Consider the following 19,124-nt stretch of genomic DNA (forward strand, 5'->3'; position numbering starts at 1 on the left):
CTGTTTATATATCTCTGCAGACTATTTCTGTCATGCTCACTATTTGCCTTCCCACTTATCTTTGTTATCCCAGTCAAATTTGTGGTCCGTGTCCTCTGAATATATAGCTGCCATCTACTGACGACAAGGACAGCAAATGTGACTGTGACAACACAACAATAATAGGACAAGCCAAACAGAGGACAGCCAGAGAATTTCTAGAAGCATGGCAGTCATCCACGGACTCCATCAATAAACACATTGATCTAGACCCAATATACTGGCCACTGCAATGAACAACTGGAACTGGCAACCAGAAGAAATGGGAACAAAACCAAATAAATTCCAAATGACACAGTACAGCAGCGCTTCACAGCAGGTTCCGCAGCACCGAGGGTATCACCTAGAAAGGGGAAGAAATGTCGGCAAACCAAATTTCCACCTCAGTGAACATACCCACAACAGCTACATACATTGTAAAACCTACAGCCCCTTCACTGATCTCTGTGGCACTAGTTACAGATATGCATTCTGAAAATGACCCTCTTATCTAAACTTTCTGTCTTTTCTTTATTAACTAATCCTCTATTCACGCTAAAATTTTATCTTCACCACCATGAGTTCTTGGCTCATTAATTAGCCTAATGTGATCATGTAATATTTGAGTACATAACCTGGTGTTGTTGTTCAGTACAATGTTGAGGTGCAGCTGCATTGTTGGAACCGTAATTTTACAGATGAGATGTCATCTATGTAGGAAGGTCGAAGGTACTACTTGAAGAACAGCAAAGGTCTCCCATTGTTCTGGCTACTATCACTCCCTCAGTGACCAAGCTGAGACTAGATTATTTGATGGTTTGCTCTTTGTGAAAATGAGCTTTCGGTGTTTGCTTTACATAATAACGGTGGCATCACTTCAGAATCAAATCCATTATTTCCAAAGTACTTGGCACAATATAAATGCAAAATATTCATTCAGCCACACTGATTAGAGATGTACACAAGTTCAACTTAATATGCAGTATGAAAATAGCTATAGAGTTATCTAAAGATGGATAGAGTCAAAAAAAATTAATATGAACATCCTTTTTGTTATTTCTATCTCAGATATTCCTTTGTTATCTTGTTATCTTGTTTGCAGGGACCTCTCCCCTGTCTTGTCGACTTTTTGTATATTTTCTTGTCCTCTCATTTCTCTCTCACCTCACTGCATATTTTCTATATAATGAACTTATTTTTATGAAACAATTTGCAGAACTCACACTCCATAATTCTTTGCTATTCCCCTTTTACTTTGTTCCAGTATTTTTGAAGTATTTCTGGACTTCAATCTTTCTTGCAATAATAAGGAGCACTTTCTTACAAACCTGCCACCTATCCTTTCTCCTCACAGAGGCTGATGGACCTGTTGAGCATTTCCAGTACAGTATTTGCTTGAAAACTAAAATCTGATTTGATCTCAACACACAATTTTTTATGTAAATGTATAGAGGAACCTCAATTATCCGGCATTTGATTATCCAAATTTTGGATTATCCAAACAAGATCACAGGAGCCCAATACTTGGTGAAACTGTGTTATATGGCATTTGATTCTCTGAACAAAATACCCCCCACCCATGTCGTTTGAATAATTGAGGTTCTTCTGTATATAATATTTATATTTTGAAATGTACAATTAGTCTTCAGCAAATATATCCACTAAACTGTCCACATTAATTAATGAGCCAGAAACATAAATATGGTAGGGAATCTGAATCAGATTATGTGCACGAACATTGTCACTGTCTTTCCTGAGATCTGCTTGAGTTGGCATATCCATTGAAATCAGAAATATTATCAGAGGAAGGCATTTATGATATTGTCACAGGATGCACAGACCATTTTTTATGAGCCATTGTAAATTAAGACAGTGAGGTCTGTCTTTCTTTTACAACATATCGACCATTGATAGGTTATGCTTCAGTAGCATTGATTTGTAAAATCAATCCTGGATATTTTGATGAAAAATCACAAACCAATTTTCTATCTTGTTCGTGTTAACTTTCATAAGTAATAATTAATTTAAAATAGATTTGTTTTTATGATTGAGTGATTGTCCTTACCATCCTCAGTATGAGCGTTGAGCACATATTCATCTACTGCAGCAATTGTGGGTTTCCATGTCAGTAGGGCTTCAGAATCCATGACTTTCACAACTCTCAATTCTGATGGACTGTCCAGGGCTGTCAATCAAGGAGAAAATATAATGCAATACATTACTTTCATACCAGTGCAATCGACAATTCAAGTCCCACTCCAGGATGAGATGGACCAGGCATATATATTCATACCAGTGACTCACAACTCTAGGATCAACTTATAATTCCTTCCAATTTATGCCAAAGGCAAAAATGAGCAAGGTTCCCAGGAAGGAAAATAATTGGAGTTTCCACAATCAGTATCCATAGCTCCAGACCGCAACGTGCATGTGTGATGATACAGTGGCTTTAAGAGGTGCGTTTTATTCTGGTTTCTTTTAGAGAGAGATTGGGGGACAGGTGCCGAGCAGTAAATGAGAAGATAAACAATTTGTGAAGTCTTGTGTGTATTTTTTTCAAAGTTGGAACAATAGAAGCAGCCTGAGTGGGTGTGGTCAAGCTGCCACCCACTGAATCAAGGATTTTAAGTTTAGTTTTCAGCAATTGCTGTTGGGGTCTTGAAGAGGTGGAAGCTATTTTCTCCCTCTCTTGGTTACAGCCAAATGCTGGGGGTTCTCTGCCTGTTATGTGTTGCATGTGAAACAAACTGTTTTCTGAATTTACCTTTTGCCAAAGAGTGTATTTATGGGATGTTACTATCTTGAAACAGTTATAGAGTCATAGAGATGTACATAAAAAGACCCTTCAGTCCAACTCGTCCATGCCAACCAGATATACCAACCCACTCTAGTCCCACTTGCCAGCACATGGCCCATATCTCTCCAAACCCTTCCTATTCATATACCCATCCAGGTGCCTTTTAAATGTTGCCATTGTATGAGCCTCCACCACTTCCTCTGGCAGCTCATTCCATACACACCATCCTCTGCATGAAGAAGTTGTTCCCCAGGTCTCTTTATTATCTTTTCACTCTCACCCTAAACCTATGCCCTCTAGTTCTGGGCTCCCCCACCCCAGGGAAAAGACTTGTATATTTACCCTATCCATGCCCCTCATGATTATATAAACCTCTATAAGGTCACCCTTCAGCCCCCGACACTCCAGGGAAAACAGCCCCAGCCTATTCAACCTCTCCCTACAGCTCAAATCCTCCAAACCTGGCAACATCCTTGTAAATCTTTTCTGAACCCTTTCAAGTTTCACAACACCCTTCTGATAGGAAGGAGACCAGAATTGCATGCAATATTCCAAAAGTGGCCCAACAAATGTCCTGTATAGCCATAATATGACATCTCAACTCCTGTACTCAATACACTGACCAATAAAGGAAAGCATACCAAATGCCTTCTTCACTATCCTATCTACCTTGTACTCCACTTTCAAGGAACTATGAACCTGCACTCTTCATTTAGCAACACTCCCTAGGATCTTACCCTTAAGTGTATAAGTCCTGCTAAGATTTGCTCTCCCAAAATGCAGCACCTCGCATTTATCTAAATTAAACTCCATCTGCCACTTCTCAATCCATTGGCCAGTCTGATCAAAATCCTGTTGTAATTTGAGGTAACCTTCTTTTCTGTCCACTACACCTCCAATTTTGGTGTCATCTGCAAACTTACTAACTATACATCTTAAGCTCACATCCAAATCATTTATATAAATGACAACAAGTAGTGAACCTAGCACCAATCCTTGTGGCACTCCACTGGTCATAGGCCTCCAGTCTGAAAAACAACCCTCCATCACCATTCTCTGTCTTCTATATCCAAATGGCTAGTTTACCCTGTATGCCATGAGATCTAACCTTGCTAACCATCTTCCATGGGGAACCTTGTTGAATGCCTTATTGAAGTCCATATAGATCACGTCTACCTCTTTGCCTTCATCAATCCTCTTTGTTACTTTATCAAGTTTGTGAGACATGATTTCTCACACACAAAGCCATGTTGACTATCCCTAATCAGTCCTTGCCTTTCCAAATGCATATACATCCTGTCCCTCTGGATTCTCTCCAACAACTTGCCCACCACTGACGTCGGGCTCATCCGTCTATAGTTCTCTGGCTTGTCCTTAACACCTTTCTTAAATAGTAGTACCACATTAGCCAACCTACACTCTTCTGGCACCTCATCTGTGATAATTAGTAATTGTTACTGTATCTATTATTCTGTTAAGTTTTCCATTTGAGTTAATTTATTCCAATTCCTTCTTTCTTTCATTGTGTTTTAATTAGAGTGGATTAATAAAGTGTGTTTTGCTTTAAATTTGGTATTTTGACCAATCTAATTGCATCAAAATGCAAGCTTTATATTTAACTTTTAAATAGAAAAGGTTAGGGTGGAAACTCTTTTGAATATTTTGAGGGTTTTGGTCTGTTCCATAACATATATAAAAGAGCGTGTTAGCACAGCAGTTCTGATTTGGGGGAGGCAGTGGTCACTTCAATGGTTGGATGTCTGGTGTAGCTCATATCAGTGCCAACAACAGCAGGTTGAATCCCAATTCTGGCTGGGGTTGTTTCTGGACCTGCTTCCTTTTCCTATCGGTTGTGGCATAATGAATCAGACCTGCCTTTGGTCAGAAGGAGAATCTTAAAGTGTATTTCAATATTCTACCACTCAGAGGAAAGCAATTATACTCTATTCACCTCCAGAACCTCAGTCAAGGCTTTGTGCTTGAGGTGAAATCTAACAGAACAATGACAGGCTCGAGGGAACAATTAACACTACCTTTGTCACACTGTCCCTTGTGCTTAGGTCGCTGATGGATTTGAAAGTTACATCCCTGCTTTCTATTTTCATAATTCATTACACTCATATCAAGATGGCAGAGTCAGTCACCAACTAGTGTTGAACATAGAACATAGAACATCACAGCGCAGTACAGGCCCTTCGGCCCTTGATGTTGCGCCGACCAGTCATACCAATCTGAAGCCCTGTTGAATTATGATGAAGATGATGTGACTACAATGAAGGCTCTTTCACACTTGAGTTATGACTGAATTCTATTCCACCTTTTTGCCTTCACTGTTATGCTCAGTTGCAGTCAAGATTCCACAGCCTGTTATTTTCTGGAGACCCTGAGGAATAAGTTGCCCAGGTTCCCTGGATTTAAAGGACTAAGTTTGTTCTCTTTATTCTGACAACAGAATCTTGAGAGCTAATTTTTGAAAGTCTGCAATGGTTTGGATCTTGGGAGCTAGCCTGATTTAGACGATGGAATATAGCCAACAGAGTGAGACCATGCATCTGCAATTCCTGGCATAAGTCAACCTGAAAATAGAAGTGGAAGTGAAGCCTGGAACTCACTTTGGCTCAGTCTGTGCTATCAGAGGTTCCTAGACTAAAGAGGATCTACACTTTTTGAGTTCAATTCAGGTGAATTAAAGTATTCAAACTGTTTAACATTTATTAAAGGTGTTATGTCTTGTTACATCCATGGGGATGCACAAACATATGGAAAGCAACATTCTTTCTGAGCTGTGAAGCTTTCATCTGGACTCAAAATGTTAGCTTGCTCTCTTTCCACGAAAACTTTGTTGAAGAGTTATCTAGACTCAAAACAATAGCATATCTCCAGCATTTTTGTTTTCCGATACACTCCCTTCTGATTTTTCCACACATTGCAATGCATAGACCTCAGAGATCCATATGATGACTGGAGAAATGAAAGGGAGCAGAGATGAAATGTGCATCCTCTGCACAATAAACGTTTCAAATTTTCGTCAAGCTGTCACAAATCAGTGAATAGTATCTTAGTTTGGCAGTAGAGATTGTGTGTTCTATTGATGCCCTTTTCCCCTTCACTTACCTGTACGCACTGTGCCGGAAACTGCTTCACTCTCATCAAGCCCTCTAACAGCAATGACTTTGACTTCATATTCAGTGGCTGGGGTCAGCCTCCTCAGTATAGTTTGTGTCTTCCCGCCATCGACTGTCACAGTGTTACTTGGACCTGAGAAAATTGGTACAGAATCATAGAATCTTACTGTACAGAAGCAGGCCATTCAGCCACCCGTGCCCATGCTGGTGCTTTGAATGAGCTATTTCCTCGTGTACAATCTCCAACCCTGCCACACATGCTCACTCCTCAGCATCCTGCAACTTTCTCTCCTTCAAACATATAGCCAATTCCCTTATGCAAGTTAGTACTGGATGTGCTTCTGCCATCCTTTCAGGCAGTATGGGAGGTAAGTAAATGTTACACTCTTTGTAATGTCAATGGGAAATTCCAGAACCAGTTTGTACCTTGTAGAAATGTCATGCTCCAAAGAGTTCAATTGATTTAGCTGATGGGCCCCTTTTCAACAAACTATATTGAGCAGCCCGTGTGCGGCACAGTGGCACAATGGTTAGCACTGCAGCCTCACAGCGCCAGAGACCTGGGTTCAATTCCCACCTCAGGCAACTGACTGTGTGGAGTTTGCACATTCTCCCCGTGGGTGTGCTCTGGTTTCCTCTGACAGTCCAAAAATGTGCAGGTTAGGTGAATTGGCCATGCTAAATTGCCCGTGGTGTAGGGGGGGTGGGTCAGTGTGCATATGTTGGGCCAAAGGGCCTGTCTCCACACTGTAAGTAATCTAAATTACTTTTGAAGATCAACAATTGAATATGGACTTGCTTTATATTTGACAGCATATAAAATAGAGGTTCCAACAAGTCAATGTGGCGTCTTACCTCCATCAGTTGGCACATAAATAATCTTGAAGCTGGTGATGTAGCTGCTCTCAACGTCCCACCAGAGTGTCACTGTAGTGTCGGTGACATCTGTAAACTGCAGAAATTTAGGAGCTCCTAATGCTGTCAGAGAGAGTTGATAACAGAAGTCAAGCATATTTGATGTGTATTCCAACTGGACACCTTAACAGATTTAGGCACTATGGAAAACCATGACAAAATTTGAACAAAAGGCATAATGGTAGGACTAATTTCCGAAGTTACACATTGAATGTCTTCCAAAGCCCGGAAACAATATCAGATCTGATCTGAAAGTATATATAGCACGACGTTAAGATTAAAACAAAGGCAATCAATCATAAAAGCAGAGAACAAGAATAAGATGAAGCAAATCCTAGAACGGTAAATGAAAATAAAAATCATGTATGGAGATGCAATCTTAATGAGGCTGCACACTAATAAATTACTGAGTGCCCATAAGTTACAGCAAAGAAAACATACATTTTTATCATTGGTTTAAAGTCTCGCATATGGATCATTTTGCCCAAACCTTAAAGATACCAATCATCTCATTGAAAATATGATTGGCATTTTTTGTCCATTTGTTTACAAAGATGAAACATTGGTATACAATGTTTGTCATGATGTCAATATTGTGGCAAAACAATGCATAAAACTGTTGATACTGTCACCAGGTATATATGCTTATCTAGCATGTTTCATAAAGACAGCAGAAATCCTATTAACTGGTTATCTTTAGAATGTCTTTTTGGCTTATATATGATCTTCAGATCCTTTGTTATACAAATCAACACATCCATTTAACTGATTTTCACTTGCAGTGCTTGACAATACAAAGAACAGGAAGTAGACACACAACAAAATCTGAATACACAACAGCGGCATAAACACTTCCTGTAATAAAAAACAAGAGGGAAAATGACTATGAAAGAAAAGCAGAAACAGCTTTGCCCGGGCTAAGTGGAAAAACCAGGAGGTGCAGAGCAGAGAAGGTCCTGTCACGTGTCACTTACAGCTCTGCACATGCACTGAAAGCCAAGACATTGCAACAAAATCAAAGAATGGCCAAGAGTACTGCAAACCAACTGAAACATAAAGCAAATTTATTCAAAGCATCCCGCACAATATAAGAATAAATGGATTAGCATCAAATGTGATAGTGAATCTTCAAATATTCTGATATCAAGCCATTATATTAAAAATATCTTGCTAATAGGCAGAATAGAGGAACTCTTGAAACTTTAATCAATTGCTGACTACTGACGAGAGAAAGCACTGAATGGAAAAAAAAATGGCTGCTTACTTTAAAATCCATAGATATTGGTACAATTTTACTCACGCATTGATTTGATGGAAACTTCTAGAGATGTAATTCTCCGGATTATTAAAGGTAGCCACACAATAAAACTCCAGAATGTTTATTTGTCCTCAACATCTATTCAACCCGAAACTGCTCTCCGAATACCAGCATCAAATCGTCTCCTATCCCCCACCATACAAGGATACAAGGTTCCAAATAGCCCTATGAAGTAGTTGAATTTACTTAAAGGTAAGGAGTTAAACGTTAACTGAGGACCTTTGCAAACAATGTTTCTAACCTCTACCATGACCACTCAAACTGAAGCAGCTGCTGGTTGGGATTGCATCTTAGTGCAGGCCACAAGCCAAGATTATGGTTAAACTGTGGAACTGTACATTTTGGATAATGCTGCATCACCAATACTGTTGAACTCAATTCACTTTGCTTCAGAATCATTACATGACAGTGGGACTTCTACTCTCAACAAACATGCTCCTCATTCTGTTCAACTTCTTTGGCTTTTCACAAACAGCCCACCCTCCTACTGCTCTGTAGAAAATTGTCAACTGCTTATTAATGGCATGTTGGTGAAGTCTATTGTTTGAAGGAAGAATGGCAACAGAAGCGAGTTCTAAAAGGGACAAAAATAGAAGTAGAAATATTTATCAGTGAAGTTTGGAAAACAATTCATTGAAGGCAAGGGCCAGCATCTATGCTTGTCAATAGTCCAGAAGCAAAAAAAAAGTTGAACCTGGAGAAAAAATAAAATTGTCTATCAGTTGTGAAAGAAAAATAAATGCAGAGTCTGTTAAAAAAAATACAATAATACCTGTGGTTGCTATGGTATTTAATGGCTGTGAATATCGTCCCTCTGAAATGCCAACCAAGGAAATCTCATACTCAGTACCATCGGGTAAGTCCGTGATGTTAGTTGTTCGGAGTTCCCCTGACACGATGTAGTCCCGGGGTGCAGTTTCCTTTCTCGAATCCCCAATGCTAATGCTAAAGTAATCAAAGACATTCTCATCTGTTGTCCAAGAGAGTTTGAAGCTATTTGAGGTAACATCAGAAACTGATAAGTTGTCCACTTCAGGCTCAGCTTCTGAGGGAGAAACAAGTTATGTAAGTTCCTGCTTTCCTTCTTGCCTTTAAATTATAAATAATTACTTTTGTTTGTTAATATCAATTACTCGAAAAAAATGCTTGCTTTGACAGGCCAGTCTGGACTACCAATAATTAAAGCAATTAATTCTTTTTTAATTGAATAATTTAATCACAAATATATTAGTAAATTGTGAAATAATTTGACCAAAATACTGTTTACAATCTGGAATCAGTTAGAAACCTAAAATGTAAGTTAATTATCAATTGTTCATGCAATAACAATGTATTGTGTGCCTCTAGAAATTTAGAAAATATTGACTGTTCATGACATTTCTCTATAGTGAATAAATCTGAGTTGATTTCAGTTCTTTCCCCATTCCATCCAAACCTGATTTTGCATAGCACTTAAGAACTCAGTCCATTTAGCTTTATAAAAACATTGGGGCTTATGTGTTAACCTTTTGAAATGGTAATCAATCCAAGCAACAGAGTAAAGGGGAGATGAGACACTTACAGACCAACAGAGAATTAACAACGACAAAAGGCAAAGATATTCATTAGACCTTGTACAAGCATTGACTGAACATCATCATAAGGTTGTTGTATGCAGGCAATATCAAACCTAAAGAAGTCATCAAGTAGCATTTCAGACGTACACAAGAAATAATTTGGTTATTGGGATCAAGAAGAATTACAGAGGATATTTAAGTACAATTATAAGCAGTTATTTCACTCCATACAAAGAAAACAACATGAATGCTGGAAGAACATAGTGATTAGTATGTCCACAACTAGATAAAAAGGTTTCAGTAATCACAAGAAACTGAACACAGCAAACTGAACACACTATGAGTGAGCACTTTCAGTGTGAATTCCATGTTACAGGGATGAAGTCCAATACATTCCAAGGAGCCTGGTAAAATGGTTAGACACAATCTGACAATAATCAAAAGCCATCATTCTGATTTAAAGCCATATTTCAGGAGGGGATTGTAATAATGACCAAGCAATTTAAAATGGTCATGCAGAAACAAAGGTTGCATCTTCAGCAGGCCTTCAATTTAATGCCCCTTCCCGCTCAAAAAGTCATTATTGTGAAGTCATTTGTAAATATTGGTCTGATTTATAGATAACAGGAAATCTCATTGATATTGATTTGGTTCTCATCAAGATATCATAGAAAGTTGAACATTCTCCCACTATAAGCCTGTGTCAACATCAATCACATTCAAGCCAATATGTCATTCAAAGTCAGAGCAAACCTTGCCCTATACTGCCATCAACCCTCACCTCAGAATATTCATATAGCATCAATATGCCAACATGTCACATTGGCTGTATTCATGCTTATCTTATGTGTTAAATGAAAGATGAATGGTGTGAGCTCATGTCCATTAACAACTAGATTGAGATTCCAAAGTCAATTCACACATTTTTTTTAAAAACACCACTTGATTTATTTTGGTGTTAATTTTTTGTTATTTAAAAAAAACTTGGTAATGGTGACATTCCAATATCTGTGCAAAAGTTGATGAAAACTGAAATCGTTCCACATCAAGCGCAGTTTGGAAGAGAAAAGAGGTTTTCAAACAAAACAGATTTATTTCTCTTTCTAATTGACAATTTATTTCATGCTCTAAGTCCTATTCCAAGTCTTCTTTCCACCAACATTCAGAAAATGATAGCTCAAGATCTTTCCGCGGAATAGCTTTCTAGTTTAACTGGTACTTTAACATGGCTTGAAATTTTTTAAAAATTGGTAATATTTTCTAAGGGAATGGAAAATAAAAGCTGCAGTGGTAAAAAATCATCTTCCAATTTGCAACAAGTTCATTTCTTGCTGTTGATGTAGAATGATATCTCATCCCTGTCAACTTTGAAAAAATTTCACAATGTTAACATTTTAAAATAAAAATCTCAATGTCCTATTACTTTTTAATTGATTTAATCCAAAACGATTGTTTAGTCCATGCCCCTTTCTCATAAGGCTTATTTAAACTGTGTAATTCTGAAAAAAACACAAATATTAATGTGAAGATATTGGTGAACATTCTCAGTCTGGATAAAGTTTGCAGAGGGTTAATGTGTTGCATTGAAAGAGAAACAAAATTCTGTGTCAATAAAAGAATACACAAACAAGCAACAGAGACCTCAACTGAGTAAAAATACCTGTAGCCGTCTTAGTAAATAGGGGCTTAGAGAGCTGGTCATTGACTACACCATAGATATTAATATCATAACCAATCCCAGTGATCAGACCAGTGATGTTAATGGAGTGATGATCGCCTGGTACTCTGTGCTCCATTGGTTCCAACAACCTGCCAGAATCTCTAACCACTATAACAAAACTTTCATAGGCCCCGTCCGTTGCGTTCCATGAGATTTTGAATCCGTAAGCGTTTATGTGTGAAACCACTAAGTTTTCCATTTTGAGTTTTTGCTCTGGAGAAACAGGGAATTATTTTAGGAAGAACATCATAAATGAAAGACATCCTTCATATCCATGCTTTGTCTACAGATCTTATCAAATACCATTGAACCATGATTGTACAACTATTGACTTAAAGTTATGAACTTATTCAGCACTCACACATTATAGATTCACAGACAAGGGCACGTGCTAAGTGCCTAAAACGAAGAAACAAGTTAATATTAGATGTAAGGAGAATGGTTTCCAAAAAGTAAGTTTCATGATATGAGGGAGACTGTTACTGAAGCAAGTCTCATTTGGGTCAATGGGAAGGGAACATTTTGAATAAGATATTGGGGCTCTGAATGGATGCTGTGTCATACATACTCTTTATGCCCTGAGTTAGCTGATTTCAGCCAGGCCCGCAAATGAGTTGTACAATTGGTCTTAGTGTTCCGAGACTAGGAAGAGATAAACAAAATAATCAGCCAGAGACCCATTGTATTTCCCTCTGGTGGAAATGGACTTGTGGAACTTGCATTCAGTATCTCCCAAAGTCAGCCAGCTAACACTTCAGTGAACACATGACAAACGGTCATGTAAAGCACTGCATGGACTCAGGAGATTGTATGACAATATGAGTCACTTTATTTAGGAGATCGGTGTGTGGGGGGGGGGAGAAATACAAGTATGGCTCATGATAGTACAAGACCTATATATGCAAATGGAAAAATACTGCAGTGTTTATGAAAGGTGCTTAACCTGACGTTAACAGAGTTAGCTTGAGCTTTGTGTAAGGATAATTCCATCAACATGATTCTGGTTTGGAACTGTGGCAAGTTGAACCAAAATTTAAAACTCTCAAACTGATTTCAGTTGGGGGCTAGGGGAAAATTCTGAAGGGTGAACATACAATTCTGTTCTACTGCTTAATCATAAAGTAACAACTGGAAGTTTGTCACACCCTGAGCAATCCCAATCGATTAAACCTGCCACAGACAGTTATCATTGAATGCTGCATGAAGAAAGAGGTTACTAAATTGGCAGTTTCGTAGAAGAGAAGGAGTACACAGCAAATAATGCATTTCCATAACCACATGCAAAAGTATGATTTTACAGGACAGTGGGTGTTGCATGCTATTCCTTTTCATCTCTCGTAAGTATCTAGCAAGAAGACTGAAGAAAGGTCATTTTAATTAAGTCTGTTACTTTCACTTCTCATTAATGTCTTCCTACAGTTCTTCCACAGGGAATACAAGTATGCTGGGACAAATAGCTTCTTCTGTGCCATGAGGTTCTATGATTTAGATTCTCCTTAGCTCTCTGGAGTTGCCTTCTTTTCATTGTACTTTGAATATCTTTAACTGACTTAACTACTTAAGGTACAGCCTGTTTATTAGTAAACTGTCCTTTGATTTAGTTGAGAAATTTGTGGTTTAATCTTTTAGCAACTGGGGTCTTAAATTAAAGAAATGAAAATGTTACTGCTCTGCTGTCTTCTGTTTCATACTTTCACACAAGTTCAAAATTTACCCTATTGTTTGATCATTGTAAAACCATCCCAGATTCCTTTATGATCTGATTTTAATTTTTATAGTGGATAGAACTGGAGTAAACCAGCTACACAATATAGGCTGGTGGCAATCATCACTGTTGATGATTTTTTCATTAATGTTCTTTCTACTGGTGTTGAGAGAATGATAGTTGACACACTTTTTTGATGATTCTTTTCTACTCTCATTGCTGTTTTTATTTGGCTTCAAATTAAAAATTGCAACAATATTTTCCATGACAATGGCTTATACCTTTCTGTCGATTTAGTATAAGCTTTTTCTATATTGATGAACAACTTTTATCTCTTCCCTTATCTTTAATAGACTCTATTGCCTCATTGACATCAGTAGTTTCTGTTAAATGTGAAGTTTTCAAATCATTTGAAGTAACTGCACTATATAATAAAAACACTTGCACCATAACTCTTTCATTGTTCTTTTCATTAAGTCTCTCAACCAAGATTTTGGCTTTAGAGGATCCAGCACTTGGTTCACCTCTGGGCATCTTTGTTATAGAGCCTGGAATAACCTTAGAGTTCTTCTGTAGAATTTCCACTGAAATAGTTAAAAATGACTGCCAATACTGTTTCTCTTGTAGTCTCTTGATCTCCAACAAAAATTTCAGTAGGAGATTGTGAAAACCCTGCAGACCTTTTGACCTATTCAATTTTCATAAAGACAAAGCATACACACTCTGAGTGCAAGGTGATTTATCTGGAGTGGACTAATTGGTGACTAAAAATCATGAATTAGAATTTGTCTTATTGTCATGTGCACTCAAATGAGTACAATGAAAAGTTTACAAGTCGCCATTTAAGGTGCCATCTTAGGAACAAAGGTACCTAGGGTATGGATTGTTAAGTACAAATTCTTAGGAAAAATATTGAAAAATAAAGAAATAATAAGTTCAGAATAGCAGAATAATATATTCATAACAGCAGACTTTCTGCCATTGCTTGAGTGTATTACCGTAGTGTGGAAGTTGTTCATTCAACTGCAGAAAGTCAATGACATTGCAGTGATTGAGTAGATAAAATTGAAGACTACAGTTATTTGTAGTCATTCCTGATGAAGGGCTTATGCCCGAAATGTCAATTCTCCTGCTCCTCACATGCTGTCTGACCTGCTGTACTTTTCCAGCGCCACACCTCTCGACTCTGATCTCTAGCATCTGCAGTCTTCACTTTCTCCCAGTATAATTATTGTTCTACAAAGTACAATTATTCACTAATTGATCCATTAGACCATTGATTTAGTAGTGGAAAAGATTTCCTGAATTTTCACTCTGAATCAGTCTGAAAAGCATGTTCTTCTTTCCATCTAATTTTATGACATGGATGGTGATTAAATTTTCCAGTGCACTTACACAAGTCTTTGAAAATCTCCCCTAATAACTGGGAACGTCAGCCCTATCTGATTGTACAATAGTATTAAAGTCAGAAGCGAATCATATCACTTAGGTTTCAAATTGCAGTGTGATCTGAAACCACATATAAAACTAGGGTAACTGGGATTTTAAAAAATAAACAAATATTTATAATATTGCTGTGAAAGACCCAGATTTTGTCGAAGCTTGCTATCTTGCACTCATGAGGGCAATTCATAGGAATACCGATTCAAGGGGAAAACAAAGAAAGCTTGGCAGTTATCTGTCAACCAGCATTAACGAGTGCATTTGCCATGGGAATACCATTACCATCAGAATTGCCAACCAATCAACACTTTACGTTGATGTCCCCTTTCTTGATATTCTACTGAACTGTCCTGATGAATGTAAGGTGAAAAGTTTTGATAAAATATGTTTACTTTTTCAGCAATACTTAAGCTCTGGTCTAATAAAAGGCTACACTTGAAATGTGTTAATTTTATTAGGAAAAAAAATAACTAATATTTGGAAGGCATGATGAAGAGCTCATTGGTCAGTGTGTAGTGAGAGACCTGGTGATGGCCGGGGTGGGGGGGGGGGGTCTTGCAGCTACTGGCATCGCATGGTATGCACAACTTGGAGTACAACTGACCCTGACAAGTTGGACTGACCTGTGGTACTCCTCTTTGTGTTTTGTCCATGTCCATTTTCGCTCTCTGCATCCTATTGTTGAGTACAAAGCACCAAAATCTCTAACTCAGCCTATCCTGCATCTCTGGATTGGAGAAGGTTCAAGGCAGACTTGAGGGAAAGAAAGGGGTGATAACTATTAAAATTAAAAGCAAAGAAAACATGCTACAGAAAGAATAGGATCCTTGGAGATATTAGTATGTTAGGCAACTAGATGGAGTCTTATTTTATTTTATAAATGAAACTTAACCAAGCCATGGTATAAATAAATCATGAAAGCAAGTGCCTTATTTTGCTTTCTGCAATACCTGTAGTAGTGAGAGCAGTGAGAGGTTGTGTGTGCCAGCCTTGAATTACGCCAGTAACATTAATTTGGTATCCAGTGCCTTCTACTAGACCTGAGATGTCAGCAGTTCGTGTTTTCCCTGATAGAACTTGCTGTATTGGATCAAGCGAGCTGTCAAAATCTCTAACATCTATGATAAAATAATCAAATGCCTCTTCTTCTGCTGTCCAAGAGAGTGTGAAGCCTTCTGAGGTAATACCTGAAACAACTAGGTTCTCAAGTTCAGCTTCTTCTTCTAAAGGAAGGAAGAGTCATGGAAATATTTATTTCAGTCATACTTGTCATGTCAAAAGCGCATTTCAGAGCAAACATTGTAGATTTGGTAAATTCAGATTTACGAATTCAAGATGGAGCTTATTATAATATTTTACACAAATACATGCAGACAAATCAATCAGCAACAATAAATGCACTTTCGTGAAGATATTACCTCTTGAAAAATTATCAATAGTTAAGGAAATGTACAAAGCAAAGCACTTTGTTAGGGTATTTGATAACCAATAATGGTGAGAAGTTTTAGTCTGAGTAGATGCTCAACTGAATGATTGTCAGAAAGGCAAAACATCGTGTCATCTCTTCTGTAACAAACAGAAGGAAATGATTAAACTGAAAAGAAAACTATAAAGTATGTGCTGGTGGTGAATGGAATTATTCATTTATTTGCCAGCTCCTGAGCTATGTCGTTAAAAAAAAGGCTGCCTGGATTGCTGAGGCAATAAAACTGAATTAGCTGCTTTGCAAAAGCTCAAAAATCTGTTTAAAAATGATTCCTCAGTGAATAAAAATGATTTTTTCAGTGGAGCGTAATTTATCTGCTCTCTGTTTCTAAATAACACACATTTAGTAGCTAAGCAACCACAAAATACTATTCATTGGGTAAAATATTTCAGAAAGTTCTGAGTCGCGAACTCATTCCCTTGAGGGCTTTCTTTCTTTAGCAGGTTTTCACTGTTTTTTCTGGGATTCTCCAATCCACTTTGAAATCCTGGAGCCAAATATTAATTCAAAGTTGATGTTTTGAGACTAATGACCCTTCTTCAGAGCTGGACTTGAAAAGTTAACTTTGCTTTCTCTCCTTAGGTTCTGCCAGTCCTGTTGTGTTCCTCCAATAATGTCTATTCTTGTTGCAGAATTCCAGCACCTGCAGTTCTTTGTTTCATACTAATTCATAGGTATCAGAGCTCAAAATCTTTAATAAATGTTTAGCAACTGATTTTTAAAACATTTTAGCTTTAGTTTTTGGATGATATTTTATTTGATGTTTCATAATATGCATAACATAAGCTACAAACTCGCTATTTTTCCAAATGTACAAACACATACCCTCTTCATTCTGAATTTGAATATAGTGTTGAGAGTGTGGTGCTGGAAAAGCACAGCAGGTCAGGCAGCATCCAAGTAGCAGGAGAATTGATGTTTCGGGCATAAGCCCTTCATCAGGAATGAACTCACTCCTGATGAAGGGCTTAGGCCTGAAAAGTCGATTCTCCTCTTTGGATGCTGCCTGACCTGCTGTGCTTTTCCAGCACCACACTGTTGACTCTGATCTCCTGCATCTGCAGTCCTCATTTTCTCCTAGAATTTGAATACACTCTCAACAGAAATTGTAAATTATCTTTGTATTAACCTTATCATTACAGAATAAGTATTTCAAAACATAGAATGGATATTTGTTATGGCTTGGGACTTAACAATATGTAGAGCATACTAAACACCAGACTTATTCTACTTAACTTTACCAGCACTTGGGATGAACAAATGTCATGGTCTGAGCTAGAATCTATTGGTATCTCTGCAGGCAGAGCAACGTCTGCTGCTTGACCTTAACATCAGAGGCAGTAAAACATTCTGATGAAGAGTTACAGGTAGGCTTTTACGAAAGACCTACATTAGTACCTATTTTCATGAATCCGAAGAGTATTTTTTGTTTTTATGAGAAACTTCAATAGTTTTTCCTATATAAATCACGCACGTTCACTTTACAGCATTGTTGACTTATGAAAGGTTTCCTGGAAACCCTCCATTTTTGGATAAAGGGGGTGGTGGTGGGGGCGGGGGGGGGGGGGGGGGGGGTTGGGGGGCTACCTGTACTTTCAAAACGTTAAACATCTTTCTCTTTCGGGAAAAAAAACAAGTTGCTGGAAAAGCTCAGCAGGTCTGGCTGGCAGCATCTGTGAAGAGAAATCAGAGTTAACGTTTTGGGTCCGGTGACCCTTCCTCAGAACTGATGGTAGCTAGGAAAATGCCAGTTCATATGCAGATGATAGGATGGAGGAAGGGGGATAAGGGGTAAACATTAGTTGGGAATAGTGTCCAAAGAGAGAGAAGAACAGCTGGACAGACAGAAGAGTTGATAAAGATCTGGCTCGGAGAGTGAATAGTGGTAAATGAAGACAGTTAGTGGCTAACAATGGGCAGTGTGTAATGGTAGACTATGTAATATAAAGGCCTGGTGTGTGGGGTTGGGGTCTAGGACATGGGAGAGTTCAGGCTCTGAAATTATTGAACTTGATATTGAGTCTCTTTCAGATGCTGACCCACTTGTCAGCACTTTTCTGAGTTGCAGCATTTGCAGTTTCTCTCCTTCCCTGTTATGCACACATTAGATTTGGATTTGTTGCATCAAAAAAGGATCATGAACTCAACTTAAACAATGTAAGAAGAAAATACAAAAGAAATTGTAAATTATCTGAGCACTTTCCATGACAGAAATTCATGTTAAGCTAATTATCTTTTATTGCCCTCAGCAATCTTCAACACACTAAAAAGACATCAGCCTGCCACAAATCACTACCTTTAGCAACACAAACCAAAAAGAAGCATGTTTCTGTAGCTATAAATTGGGATGCAATTAATGCAAAATAAAGCTGCATTTCTACAAACAAAGCTCATGGTCAATCAATGAAACAAGATTATTAATAATGCAAATAACTGTAAGAAGACAACATTCATGCATTGTACTGGCCTTATCATTTAACACATTTGTGATTATCACTGCTTTCGAAATAGCTAGTAGATGAGTGCATCAATTGAACAAATCTGGAATTCTGATTTTCTAATTGTACAGTGCTGGTGTCATTTGATTAGTCAATTTCACTGAATAATCTTGGTTTGAAATCATGTTCCTTTGAGAAAATACCAAACAAGCTCAATGAAGTGTTATACTTGAATTTCCATAAGGTATTTAACTATGGGCTACATCAAAGGTTATTGAACAATCTAACAGCTAATGGAATAGGGTGTAATATATTAGCATGTGATAGAGGGTTGGAAGGCCAGCAAGAAGCAGAGAGTAGAAATAAATGGTTCATTTTTGGTTTGGCAGTATAAAATGAGTGGAATTTCCCAGGAACCAAGGCTGGATCTTAACCAATCAAAATCAACATCAATTACTTGGACGAAGGAACCGGGGCTGCTAAATTTGCTGATGATACAAAGGTAGGTCTGACAAATTATGGAGAAGACATAAGGCAAACGTCTTCCCACTGTCACACATTTCCAGACTTGAAATTGCTGCAACTCCTCAAAGTAACATCTGT

The 19,124-nt window shown here is 37.9% G+C and overlaps 1 protein-coding gene across 18 annotated transcripts in view; it reads right to left on the reverse strand.

Moving 5' to 3' along the window:
• tncb (tenascin Cb) overlaps window positions 1-19,124 on the reverse strand; it is a 295,874-nt gene that overhangs the window by 22,106 nt on the left and 254,644 nt on the right. For 11 of the 18 annotated variants that reach the window (XM_087998505.1, XM_087998504.1, XM_087998503.1 and 8 more), the window contains 6 exons: window positions 15,548-15,820; window positions 11,390-11,662; window positions 8,946-9,218; window positions 6,796-6,918; window positions 5,930-6,073; window positions 2,084-2,203 (listed from right to left, as the gene is read on the reverse strand). In XM_087998505.1, coding sequence (XP_087854631.1) covers window positions 2,084-2,203; window positions 5,930-6,073; window positions 6,796-6,918; window positions 8,946-9,218; window positions 11,390-11,662; window positions 15,548-15,820 — 1,206 coding nt within the window. The remainder of the gene's footprint in view (window positions 1-2,083; window positions 2,204-5,929; window positions 6,074-6,795; window positions 6,919-8,945; window positions 9,219-11,389; window positions 11,663-15,547; window positions 15,821-19,124) is intronic. The other 7 variants (XM_087998512.1, XM_043719941.2, XM_087998515.1 and 4 more) reach the window with 2 other exon arrangements.

This window comes from Chiloscyllium plagiosum, unplaced genomic scaffold (assembly GCF_037043375.1).
Source record: "Chiloscyllium plagiosum isolate Xiang-an unplaced genomic scaffold, Cpla_swu_hap1 HiC_scaffold_21, whole genome shotgun sequence".
Lineage (NCBI taxonomy): Eukaryota > Metazoa > Chordata > Chondrichthyes > Orectolobiformes > Hemiscylliidae > Chiloscyllium > Chiloscyllium plagiosum.